Source organism: Podarcis filfolensis (assembly GCF_964270895.1).
Source record: "Podarcis filfolensis genome assembly, chromosome: 4".
Classification (NCBI taxonomy): domain Eukaryota; kingdom Metazoa; phylum Chordata; class Lepidosauria; order Squamata; family Lacertidae; genus Podarcis; species Podarcis filfolensis.
In genome coordinates, this window is record NC_139607.1 from 68,031,543 (window position 1) to 68,045,116 (window position 13,574).

At 42.1% G+C, this 13,574-nt stretch overlaps 1 protein-coding gene across 2 annotated transcripts in view; it reads left to right on the plus strand.

Moving 5' to 3' along the window:
- The window catches only part of MYH15 (myosin heavy chain 15), a 95,231-nt gene that overhangs the window by 7,661 nt on the left and 73,996 nt on the right, over positions 1 to 13,574 (plus strand). Inside the window, exons 3-6 of one of the 2 annotated variants that reach the window (XM_083611367.1) lie at positions 3,846 to 3,991; positions 5,564 to 5,667; positions 8,078 to 8,221; positions 11,477 to 11,633. In XM_083611367.1, the coding sequence (XP_083467493.1) occupies positions 3,901 to 3,991; positions 5,564 to 5,667; positions 8,078 to 8,221; positions 11,477 to 11,633 (496 nt within the window). In that variant the 5' untranslated portion in view covers positions 3,846 to 3,900. The remainder of the gene's footprint in view (positions 1 to 3,845; positions 3,992 to 5,563; positions 5,668 to 8,077; positions 8,222 to 11,476; positions 11,634 to 13,574) is intronic. The other variant, XM_083611368.1, reaches the window with a different exon arrangement.

Below are 13,574 nucleotides of genomic sequence, written 5' to 3' on the forward strand. Positions count from 1 at the left end.
TTTAGTTCTGATAGCCGTGTTTAAGTAGCTCTGTGATGCTGCCAGCCAGCATGGGGGCTCCGGGAAGAGATCTTTCTGCTGAGACCCACAAAGCCAAACGCTCAATCAGCTGGAAAGAACCATATTCCTTTTGAAAGGAGATTCCTGTCCTTTGTATGCTGAGGATGGGTTGATCATTTATTATATGCAAGTCATGTTTTCTATCTTCCCAAATACCTTAGGGAGCTTTTCAGTTATACAACTTAAATGCTCCTGTGGATCAGCTAGCTAAAACATGCTTAGATGAAAACGAGGCTGGAGCACCTTAGAAAATGCACAGCCTAAGCCAGTTTTCAGTGATATTGCAGACAAGAAAACACTGGTTGGGATTGTGGAGGGCAAAAAAATACAAATTTTTGCTTTGGGTTTCAGTGGGGAAATCATTCCTTTTAACTTCTCGTTGTGTTTCACTCCCCGCCCCCTCCAGAGGCTTTATTTCTTTCAGAGACTATAGGCTGCCCCATAAATTTTAATCCTCCCCCTTTCAGTCCTGAGCTTTCATACCCACACCAGCATTCATGCCCAATACCTGTTTAGCCCAGGAAGTATGCCCTAGTTAAACTTTCTATAACCATCACATCATTCATTCTGTGCATGCAATGCATTATTTCCTGGGAATCTGTGAAACTTAACTAATACTGAAGAGCATCAATGAATGAGAGAGTCTCTTATGAGTCAACTCAGTTCCAGGTGGTTCAGTCTGCAATCCTTTACCTAAGAATGAACCCTACTGAACTCACTGGGACTAACTTCAGAGTAGACTCATTTAAGAGTGCAGTTTCAGTCTCTGATGCATGGACACATACAGATTTGAGACAGTGAAGACACGAGAAAGAAATCCTGCAGTGTTCTTATATTTGGTAATGAGATTGCAAGCTTGGGCCAATTGCTATTGATATAGTCTAAAGTTAATGAGGCCTCTGGTACATAGAGGTTAGGTGAGCTTTCTGCCTTCTAGTTTTTAACAAGGCTGTCTTGGTGTAACATCATGCATTGACTGTTAGAGCATTTGTCTAAAGTTAATGATGAATGACAACAGCACATACACTTCAAAACAGAAAAAAAATCTTGCAACTGAACCAGAATATTTTGCTCAGTTGTTTCAATAATAAAATAGCATTCGCTGCACCCAAATATAGTACCCGTTGAGAAAAACCCAGTGCCAATTTAATGTTTCCCAGTGCAACTCTTCTCCCAGTTGGTACTTGATTTTGGAGATGAAAATATATCACAGTGCTAGAACCTGCTGCAGCAAGATCCGAAGGGACAGTTTTAATACAAAATTCACTTCGGTGCAGGATGAGAATAATGCACAAAAATGAATGAGAGCCGAATGGCTATTTCATTTCCCTTTAAATGAAACTTCTCATTTAAAGATGGCTGTGATTTCAGGCACAGGGAGAGTGATGTTTCAGCACTTCCATTATAAACCTGTAAATGGTTTTCATTCTAGCTGGTCTCTGCTGGCCTACATAGATGGAAAAACACAAGTATCGCATGACTACAGACTGTTCTGTCTTGAATCTTGTGTTAACTGAAGGTTAAAGTTAGCTATCTTCCCCCAGATTGCTCTTCTGTCCTTCTACCTATACACTACCTCACTAAATACAGAAGGCTCATTATCCAAGGGTTAAATATTTTATTATTTAGAAAGCAAAACACACAAGGATTCCCGCCCCCCCCCCACCCATGACTACCACAAGTATTCTGGGATGAATAAGATAAAAGGACCTGTTAAAGGTGACAATCTTGTGCATACGTACCCCACTGAACACAACAAGACATTGTTCAAAGTTGGTATCCTTAGGATTGTACCGTTAATAAACTTAATGCCATTAATCTGCTACTCTTTAAGGGCTGCATTTTTGGGAAATGTCTTAGTTTCTGCATGCAGAGAAAATTGATTACTCCCAATCAATTTCCTTCCAGAAGCATTTCTTTATTTTCTGACTATAGATCACTATTGCAGCTTGTTTTGAGAAATCTACCAGATGTCGCACTAGATGGGAGACAGACATAGGGTTTGCTCAACTTGGCCTGCTCTACTGTTTTATAAAAAAGTGAACTCCTTTAATCACACACAGATTCCTCATCAAGCAGTCTATGTATTGCTGACCCACGAGAGCAACTGATGATCTCGTAAAGAACATTGTGTTCATGGCTTATATTGCCAGCTCTACCTGTGTCCTTAGAAAGCCAGCACCAGTCTAGAATAGACAAATACTAGGCAAAATGAACTGATGATCTGACTTAGAATAAGGTAGAGACGAATTTTCGGAGCGCAAGCTATGTTTGTCTATGTTTATTGAATTGTCTTTTGGATATGTTGTGAGTTGTCTTGAATATAAATGAATTAAAGCTTTCAGTGAAGATTAATTACAATAAGTAAATACAATAAATATGCATAGGAGTGCAGCAAAAAACAGAGAAAGGAATAGAAATATTTTAAAGAAATAAATTAAAATTCCTTCACCAGTGAATGATCACAGAGTTTTCCTGCATTTGTGGCTAAGGAAAGGGCCTTTAGACCTGAGTCTTTGTATCTTTATACATGCACGCATGCATGCACGCGCACGCGCATGCGCGCGCGCACACACACACACACACACACACACTTTATTTCTTGCAAATCTTAATCAGATTGAAGAAACAACCTGTTATCCAGGTCAGATTTCAGCCCTGAAGTCACAAATCTCTACGCATTCACCTGAGAGTTGGGCAGCATTTGCAGCTTGGCAGAGCCCTGCTGCCACCTTCTGGCTTCCATGTGCCAGGCTCCCACAGCCAATGGGAGATGTGCTGCCTCTCCCATCAGCTGAGGAAATTAAAACTGGCCTGCCTGCCAACTGGCCAATCACAGGTGGGCCTGTAGGTGGTGCTGGGGTGGGTGGGTGGGCAGGCGGAGCTGACTGAGACACTAGAGGAAGTCTTTACTCAGGTCTGCTCCCTGGCCATTTAAAGTGGTCCACCTCCTTGCCTGGCACTGCAGTTGCCTTTCAGATTTCCCTCCCTCCTTCCCTTGCCCCTTGGCTTCTTTCTTTGTACTGGTATTCGATTGACCTTGCTATGGATTGCTTCAGTCTCCGTATTTGGGGCCAGGGAGGAATTTCACCCTCAGGCTAATTGGGCCTGTCTGGTTTGTTTGCCTTCCTCATAGCAATCATCACAACCTTGGTGGTTATGGCACTGGGTTTGATCCTTAGTCTTTGCCCAAGGGGAAGACCCCTCTGTGGCAGTGAGGTATTCTATTAAATGAATCCAGGGGGAGGAGCTTCTGTCCATACACCCAGGTGGCAGTTAAGGGCCATAGCACTCCCTAGCATGGCAAAACTGTCAGATGGTATCCATTTGATGTATGTCATAGGTCATCCTTTAGTAGGCTTGACCCACTAACTGACCAGCAGGCAGGCTGGATAATAGCAGAAATGCTCAATACCATGCCAGACTTGCATCCGTACTCAATAAAGTTCTGGTCTAATTTGTACCCATGATGCTTCTCTGAGTCCTTGCTTTAATTGTTGCAGTGGATAAGAGGGTGGTGAGCAGCATTGCCTGGGCACGCAACAAACCAACTCCGAAAATGTGTGGGATTAATTTTCCATAACCCTGTACAACTACAACTTATCTCTCAAATACCACATTGCAGGCAGCTTTTAGCTGTGCAGAACAGAGTGATAGACACACATTTAAAAAATAAATGTATGCATAGTTCAGCTTTCCCTGGAAACAGCTGCCATGTGGAAGTGCTATATATCGCTCTGCTTTGGATATAAGATAGATAGATAGTAATTTTGTTGTTGTTACAGGCTAGATTGCTTTGTTTTTCTTTTGGGGAGTACAACTTTCAGCTTGCTCGCCAAGATGATGGACATGTCGGAATTCGGGGAAGCTGCTCCCTTCCTCCGGAAAAGTGACAAGGAGTTGATGGTGTTGCAGACTGTGGCTTTTGAAGGTAAGGTGTTAGTTGTTGATTCTGCCATCAACCAGGAAGGCTGAATGATGCATACTTCTATAGCTTATGATTAGAAGTTCTATCGTAAAGGGCCAATGTCTTTACAGCAGTCTGTTTAGACTGGTGACCCTTATACTTCTGCACTTTTAAAAAATGTGCATTTATTCTGCTGATCTGACCAGCTGCATGTTCCATATGTAGCTTAAATTGCACTGCAATTTGAATATATAATAGGTAACCTTTCCATTTTACTTGACAAGACCCCCTTTTCCGCATTGATGTTGTGATTATTCTGATGTCAAGATCTTGCAAGAAGGGTTGCAGAACTTTGATGTTCACCATCTCAAAGTAAAAAGTAACATTGTCTGGAAATAGCACAGCAGCTCTTAGCCAGCTCGGAGAACATGTATTGTTCTTAATGGTATTTTAAGAAGGTAAGTACGTCTATTGCATGTGGGTGACATATGGCCTGCCTGGTTTCAGTGTGTGCTTTTAGACATCAAAGCAAAGAACACACAGCTTCCAGGCATTGTTCTATAAGCACCAACTAGCTGGAACCAGAAAAAACTTAAAAGCAGAGTTCAGAGCGTGATGCCACGCCTTTAGGGTGATAAGAAATGGCTGAGGTCATTTGCAGCTCTTATGACTTGCACTGCATACTGTAAGATCAACAGTATAAATGCATCCATGAAGTATACTCTACCCTGTGGTATGATAGATTTGGCACTGTTACATTGTGATGATGTGCAAATGTGTCAATTATTGCATCCCTGATTCTTGAATTTTCAGCTTGAGTTTGTTGGCTTCTTTGATTTGAGCAATTCATAAAAGCGAATGCTCCAAAAGCGTTTCAAGTAAAAAGTATGCTAGTGTAAGAGGGTGGAGCAATGGGGAGTGGAACATACTTGTAAATTACTCAAATTCCAAACAATCAAAGTGTAACCTGTGAATTGCACACTTCCTTGCATTTTGCTGAGGTTAACCAAAAGCACATTTGGGTTGTTGGTTTTTTTTTGTAGTGCAGAAATGGTGCCAGAGCATTTGCTGCGTGCAGTAGGCACAGGTTATTCATCTTCTGTCTGGAAGGACCAATGCAAGTGGAATATAGTATTCAGGAAAATGAACTATGAGCTGGAACATCTCTAGTTAAAATCTCACTTGAGCTGCTAACACAAATGATGGTCTTGTGCAACCATAGGCAAACTCAGCCCTCCAGATGTTTTGGGACTACAATTCCCATCATCCCTGACCACTGGTCCTGTTAGCTAGGGATCATGGGAGCTGTAGTCCCAAAACATCTGGAGGGCCGAGTTTCCCTATGCCTGGTCTTGTTCAAGGCCACTGCCCGCTTCAACACCTTCCCTGTCTGAAGGAGGGTCAAAGCGCCATCTTACCTTTCAGGGCTGTTGTAAGGATTACTTGAGTTTGTGAATGTGCTCTGAACACATACAAAAACAACACAATTCTATTCTATTAATTAATATTCTATTATATACAATTCGTAATTTATTTTGCAATGTTGAGTATCAAATATGTTTGCATAACAATGAAGGACTCATTTTTCTATGCTAGGGAAGAAGAAATGCTGGATTCCAGATGAGAAGAAAGCTTATCTTGAAGCTGAGATAAAAGAGACTGGCGGTGGCAAAGTCACTGTTGAGACTGCGGACGGGAAGGTAAAGAGCCCCCCCCCCCCGTTTGATTAGTCACAAGAATAAAGCATTCTAGACATAATGAGGACAGAGAAACAGTTTTTGCTGCGTACAAACTTAGGCCAGAATCAGTTAAACAGAAAGAAGCAACAACCCGAGGAAGGGACGGAGGATCACACAAGAGAGAACCGTAGAGAGAGCTGGAGATTTCCTTGCTGCTCCTCCATGTACGATCTCGCTGTGCTTCTAAAACCAAGGGCCAAAATGCGTGTTAAGCTCAACGCGTATATATACAGCTACACCTCCAGATTTTGTTTAATTCATTTTTGCTGTGTGAGGAAGAGCCTGATAGCTATCCAGACCGCAGCACAAGGGAAAGGGAGGCTTATCTCTCTTTCCCCAGCCATGTTCACGATGAAAATCTTCTCCCCCTCTTCCAGTATAGCTAGGAAGCTTAGGCAAAAAAGTTCACAATGGGCTATTTTCCCCTAAGCCTCCTAGCTCTTTGTGTGTATGTTATCTTCATACATCCAGGAGCTATTAAGCAATTGCCTATAGGTGCACATGGGCTTATGAGACTCACAGTCTTGTGGGGGGGGGACCCTACAAATATGCCATTTATTGTACCTGCATGTGGGTAGTTTATGAGGAGCCCCCTGCATTTATGTGAAAGCATTTTTGTTTAAGCTTCTACCCATGGCAGCTGGGGTGACTGAGAATATATGGCACATATGGAAGCCACAAACACCTCCCTGTGATTCATACGGAATACATGAACAAGCCCTTAGTATATTTAATTTGTTTTTATATTGTATGCATGGACCCAAAGGATTAAGCAAGAAAGTATTTTAAAATCGCTGTTGACACAAACAAATGAATACAACCTGAGAGAGGTTTAGTCATGAGTTTGCAAAATATAATAATAATAATAATAATAATAATAATAATAATAACAACAATAATAATAATAATAATAATAATAATAATAATAATAATAATTTATTTACACCCTGGTCACTCTGGGTGGCTCCCAACAGAATATTAAAAACACAATAAAACATCAAACATTAAATTTTTCCAATACAGGGCTGCCTGCAGATGTCTTCTAAAAGTCAGATAGTTGTTTATTTCCTTGACATCTGAAGGGAGGGCATTCCACAGGGCGGGCACCACTACCAAGAAGACCCTCTGCCTGGTTCCCTGTAACCTCACTTCTTGCAGGGAGGGAACCGCCAGAAGGCCCTCGGAGCTGGGCCAGTGTCCAGGCTGAACAATGGGGGTGGAGATGCTTCTTCAAGTATACATGAAATAGCTGCACTGAATTAAGGTTCACCAAACGCTTCATTGCTATGACCTGTAGACTGAATTGGGACATACCGTAGGTTTTTTATTTATTTAATTTCTACCCCACACCATGGTCCTGCTCACATATAACACTAAGCCAAACCATGGCTTAGCATGAGTGAGCAAACATGTGGGTTTCTGGGCTACTCCTTTGACCATGACCTTCTCTCCAGGATCATGACCTATGCTCCTGCACATCTGGTCATGGCTTGTACTTAGCCATGGATTGACTTAGCATTACGTGTGAATCAGGTCCATGTGAGTTAATTGACTTGCCAATGCTAGGATGTCTCTGATATCAACAACTGTCCTTTGTGAATAATTAAAATTATTAATGTAATCATTGTGGTCTGTACTTTCTGCATTTAATTTTTTTTCTGACCTCACTGTTTACAATCACCACTATCCCACCGCCACTTGTATATCTACCTACAACCCAGGACAACACTTAATGTACTTGATTAAATGGACCATAACCCACACCACTCTTTTGTCATAATAAATTTGTTAGTCTTTATGATGCCACAAGGGTCTTCAGGTCTTCATTGTTTTTGCTGCCATGGTCTAATATTGCTATTCCTCTGCAAGTAATTTATCCACAAACTATAATGCTTAGTAACTGTTATGTCTTCATTGGTTCCTGTTTTTTTTTTAAAATCACAACAGCTTCAGGTTAATGCTTTGCTACATCCTTTGCTTCATAGGCAAATTGGGATAGCATTTAGCTTATAACCAGTTCTCAGTGTTTGACCACTTTCCCCATCTTGCTTTTTTAACTTCAGATGGCCATCATCATTATTGCTTTCTTAAAATCATGTATTCTACTGCTTGCAACAGTGGGTGGCAGTATCCAACAAACTGAAATGGATAAGAGATGCATTTTCTTTTTTTCCTTTCGATCAGTCTCCCAAGAGACCAGATATTTAGGGTTGCACAGAAGCCTTCAAAGTTGAGTTTCCATTTGTGGGCAGCCTGTTCTTGAAAGTAATCCTTAAACCATCTTTTAATTTAAAAAAAAAGTGTTGTCAGATCGCTCTGTAGTACAGGAAGTTTGGAAAGGCTGTGGTTACAATGTTCCCTTTTCTTGCAGACAGTCACTTTGAAGGAAGATGATGTTCAACAGATGAACCCTCCCAAGTTTGACATGATTGAAGATATGGCTATGCTGACCCACCTCAACGAGGCATCTGTGCTGCATAATTTGAACAGACGCTACAGTAACTGGATGATCTATGTATGAGTCATTCATTGATTTTCATTTAAAACTGCATGTTGAATTGCATCTCCATTGTGCAGGATAAGAATCAATACTGCCAGATGGACATTCTGACCTTTGACCCCTTTGTGGTTCCTGCTCCTGGCTTATTATGCATGAGGGACTCTCCTCTGTATACTCTCCGCTCCCTTGTATATTCACTTCTGTGATCTTCCTTTGAAACTGAGTTTCTGGTGCACGCTGCTGGTCAGAAGTTTCCAGAATAACCGTTGACAGGCAGACAACCAAAGTACCCTTGGGTTCAGTTCTCTCCCCCAAAAGTAGGTTAGCTCTCTATACCCCTGTCAAGGGGTAAGGAGGTTATTGCTGCACATAGTGTCAAGTATGTGGTTAAAAGGAGTGGTAGATTGTGTCATAAAATTGTAATTCTGTATGAGCTCTCCGGCAACTCCTTGAACATGGATGATCTGTCATTTGAGCCTTTACAATTGCTCAGAATACATGTTACGGAATGGTTGCTATTTTGGAAACCCCCCTAAGAACATAAGAGGAGCCTATTGGGTCAGGCCAGTGGTCTATCAAGTCCAGCATCCTTTTCTCATAGTGGCCAATCAGCTGCTTATGGGAAACCTTCAAGCAGCAGGACTTGAGCACAACAGCATTCTCCCCTCCTGCAGCTTCCAGAAACTGGTGTCCAGAAAATTCCAGAAACTGGTATTCAAAACCATTACCCTTCTCATTTGGTTTTGCCTACTAGGAAGAAGACAGGAACGAGACATGTGATTTCTTTAGCATCCCTGTCTCAAATGTTGTGGTGTCACCAGAAAAAAAATGGGGGCATAGAAGAGGCAAAGTATATTTCTAGGTGTAAGAGTTCTTCTCTGAATTAAAATTACAGTAGCAGTATATGTTATTTGCAATGACGGTCCAAGTGGGGGTGGAGGATGACTGATCACCTTGTTTGGAGTGCTAACCCCCTGTCTCCCCTCTGGTGCTTCCCATGTTTGTAATGCTCAGTACAGTGGTACCTCGGGTTACAGATGCTTCAGGTTACAGACACTTCAGGTTACAGACTCCGCTAACCCAGAAATAGTACCTCGGGCTAAGAACTTTGCTTCAGGATGAGAACAGAAATCGTGCAGCGGCGGTGCAGCAGCAGTGGGACGCCCCATTAGCTAAAGTGGTACCTCAAGTTAAGAACGGTTTCAGGTTAAGAACGGACCTCCAGACGAATTAAGTTCTTAACCAGAGGTACCACTGTACTAACATGTAACCTTGCCTCTAGCAAGCTAAAGTGGTTTTTTATATCACCGTAAGTGAATTAAATTTTTGTCACTGTGTCTTATCAGATGTCGAGCAGCATAGCTATGGCACATTAAATGATCAAAGGTTGACTAGAGGGCTACTTTTTCATTTTTTAATGTCTGTCACATCCTTAATTCACCCATTTTATGACTGTGTCTGTGCCTTGGGCAGCTGATAGAGGTCAGAATGTTCCTAATTCTGTCTCCTGAAATACAGGTGGTATCAAACAGTAGACAACTTGCCTCTGTGTACCCAGTCTCTAAATATGCAGGGAGCAGCTCTCTTTCTAATATATTTGAATAAATGAGGGCACCCCTATAATTTGGGTACACCAGGCATCTGTTTACTTTGTCTCTGTGGCTTTACCTCTTGGTTTCACTCTAGATGGACAATAGGTTTTCATGCTTTACACACCAGCAGAAGCAGAATAAACTAGGCATATTAAGCAAAGACACATGCTGCATAATATTATCAAAATGCAGTAGTTTCCTTTTAAAGTGCAAAGTTTGGGTAAGTGCTGCAGAATCTGGATGTTTATAGCATGGCGTGTGCCCAGTCCTGATGGCTACAGGAGTTGAACGCCTTTCTTAACAAATATTGTTAGCCGTTAAGATTGCTTACCTTTCTAAATGCCTTGTGCATAATTTTATTGTTGTAGATGAAGTGTTTGGTATTGGAAAATCATGTTCCAATGCATACTACCGTATTTTTCGCCCTATAGGACGCACCGTCCCATAAGGCGCAACTAGTTTTTTTGGGGGGGAAATAAAGGGGGAAAAAATATTTCCCCCCCCAGGCGCGGGGCTGGAGTGGGGGAAGCCCGAGTGTCCCCCGACCCCAGCCCCCAGAACAGGCAACTCTCCACAAGCCGCGGGAGCCCAGCGCAGGGCTCCCGCGCCTTGCCGAGAGCTGTGCGGCATGCAGGCAACTCTCCGCAAGCCGCGGGAGCCCGGCGCGGGCTCCCACGGCTTACGGAGATCTGCACGAAGCCTGGAGAGCGAGAGGGGTTGGTGCGCACCGACCCCTCTCGCACTCCAGGCTTCAGCGAAAGCCTGCATTCGCCCCATAGGACGCACACACATTTCCCCTTCATTTTTGGAGGGAAAAATTGCGAAAGGGCAAAAAATACAGTAGTTTAGAATGAAATTCATTGTTACTGGCCATGTTCCTCATTTCCAAGGTTAAACTAATTTCTAATTGAGTTGTACTAATGAAATGCGTTTTTTTTATTCATGAGATTTTCTTAGTGGGCTTCAGTCTACACATCATCAAAGTCTGGGGATACTTCACACCTTTCTTCAGTAGAATTCCAGGTGGCATGGATATGATTCTCAGGTGGCTTTCCATCCCATTTAGTTTTAGAAAGGTTGCTGCATCAAGTGACTATGGGCCATCTATGGGAGCTTGTAGCTCTTCAGATGTTGTTGGACTCCAACTCCCATCAACTCTAGTCAGCATAATCAATAGCTAGAAATGATGGGAGTTTTAATCCAACAACATCTGGAGGGCCACATGTTCCCCATCTTTTTACCGTTATACAAGTCCCAATCAACTAATGTTGCTTTCCCTTAAAAATGTTATCATTTACAGAGGTTTGCATTTTCAGGTGAATTGTTGGAGGCTGGGATTACGAGGAAATCTTGAGTTGAAAGTTACAAATGGTTGGCTGTGACCAACATATCCATTGCTCCAAAATGAAACAGACAACTTTGATACAAATCATTATGCTATCGATGGGATTCACTTTCATTTTGTGTGTTTAGTATTAATATATGAGTAAATTTCTTTCTCAATTTCCATGCCAGTGCAGTCTGGTTCTGTTAAGCCATCTTTTGTTAAAAACAACAACGACAAACCCTACAAATGAACTGGATTAGAACAACTGCACTGTTGGCATTAGGACACAGTGTGAAATCCTCATGTTCTTTACCAAGGTTCTTAGTGATTTTCTTCTGTTTTCCTTTCCAGACTTATTCGGGTCTCTTCTGTGTGACAATAAACCCTTACAAATGGCTTCCTGTCTACAAGACAGAAGTTGTTTCAGCTTACAAGGGCAAGAGACGTTCAGAGGCTCCTCCTCACATCTTCTCCATAGCTGATAATGCTTACCATGACATGCTGCGTAGTAAGTAGCGTCATTTGCCCACATGGCCCTTATTTGTTTGTCCTACAACTAAATCTTGCTTTCAAATGTTTTCCAAATGCTGACAAGAGAAGCTTCTAGGAAGGGCATTTAGGCACTATATCATGGGCAAAGAGCCTGGAGATGGTAAGATCTGTGATCTTCAGTGCCACTCAGATTAGGGATAATATCTACTGAACTCCTGACTGTCGGAACTGTATATCCTTGAAGTGACTTGTAGCTTAACAATGCCAGAAGGGCCACAGGTTCCCTGCTCCTGCTTTACAAGAAAGAAAGAGAAATTGTTGAGAGAATTTTTTTATTTCCCCCCAGTAATGCTTAGGTTTTATAAGACACTAAAACCATCATTACACAGTCTTCCCGTCTCTGAGCAGTGAGAAACTCCAGGGATGTGCAGCGCTCACTCTGAGTTAATTTATTTGGAAGAAGATCAATGAAAGGTTATGACAGTTTTTAAGCATTTGAATTTATTTACAGGTGCAGATCTAGATTTAATATTCCAACAGAAAGCCAAATTCATTGTCATGTGTCAAGTCTCCAACTTCCCTGACACAGTTTGCTTACTGTGCTCCTAAAAACTCAGCTCTCTGTGCCTATCTCTCAGAAACTAGACTTTATCCCTTTTGTTCACTTCCCAGGCACACACAGACCTAGCATACACCATCCTTAGCTGGATAGGGAAAGAACCCACCCACTTCAGATGACTTAAGGGAGATCCATCTATCAAGAGCAATCAGTTAGCAATCTGCCTAAAAAAAGGTTTTGCAACTGTGTCTTAAAGGAGCTTCAGCAGTCATTCTTGCTTTCTAGTCTCTAACACTCTCTTGTCAAAACCTCCAATCTTACAACACAATGATCCAGGTCACCTCGCCTGTGTTCCTGTGCTCACATGGACCACCCATAAACAAGAATTTCTCCATGGACATCATTGTCAGAGGGTGAATCTGTGTACTCAGTAGCCACATAACTCTTTCTGACAGTAAAGTGAATGGCAAACCTTGGTTTGCTTCAATCTCTATGTGCACATTTCTGTTGCTCCTACCCCTGCCTGCTCCCTGTTTACACAGAGAAATAATCAGCCAGTAGGTCAGGGCACTTTCTTTTCTTTTCTTTTTTACAGTCCTGCTTCCCTTTGGCTGAAAGAAAGGAATGTACTGTAACAAATGAGCCTTCTTTGAACAGAAACCACAAGGCAGAAATAGTGATCTCAATAACTGGAGCAGCTGTTTAAGAGAAGGAGCATGCGCTTAGCTCTCCTGTTGAAATCAATGTGTGCTAAAACTGCCTGGCTTTGGCTGCACTACAGCCAAATGTTAAAGGCCACTGACTCTAGCCTCCCTCAAGCACTGGAGCACTGATATAACATCATGCCACCAGAACTGGAGCACACTGCAAATTCATGTCCGAGCAGCAGATTTCTTCCATCAGAGGGCAGTGGTGATGCATGCCTGATTATCTGGAGCACTAATATTTGTGCAGCCATCGACATTCTGGAACATTACCAAGGGAGCTTGGGGTTTGTGCTCATCTGTTTCAAATGTGACTCTGCACAGAGCACAATAGGTATACTGCCATTGATAACATTAAAATAATATATCAAAGTATGAGACATTTTCCTGTCTTGTGCTTTTTGTTGGAGCTGGCTGAATTATAATAATAGTTGAAGCATAAAAAGCAAAGCAAAATCTGTAATTATGCTTGGCACAGTAATGTGTTCGGCTTTCTAGGTCCTTATAATTATAGCATCTTTAAATGCGAGGTGCCTGCCCTTAAGAGGCATGCACTATTGTTACAGAGCTAGTTTGTCTAGATCCCCTGAACTAAGAACTTTTCCCTTACCCCTATCAAGTCAGTGCAATACCTCAGCTGTATGGGTCTTGTTTGCTACTCTTGTATGGAATGACCATTCTGGGCGGGGTTGGT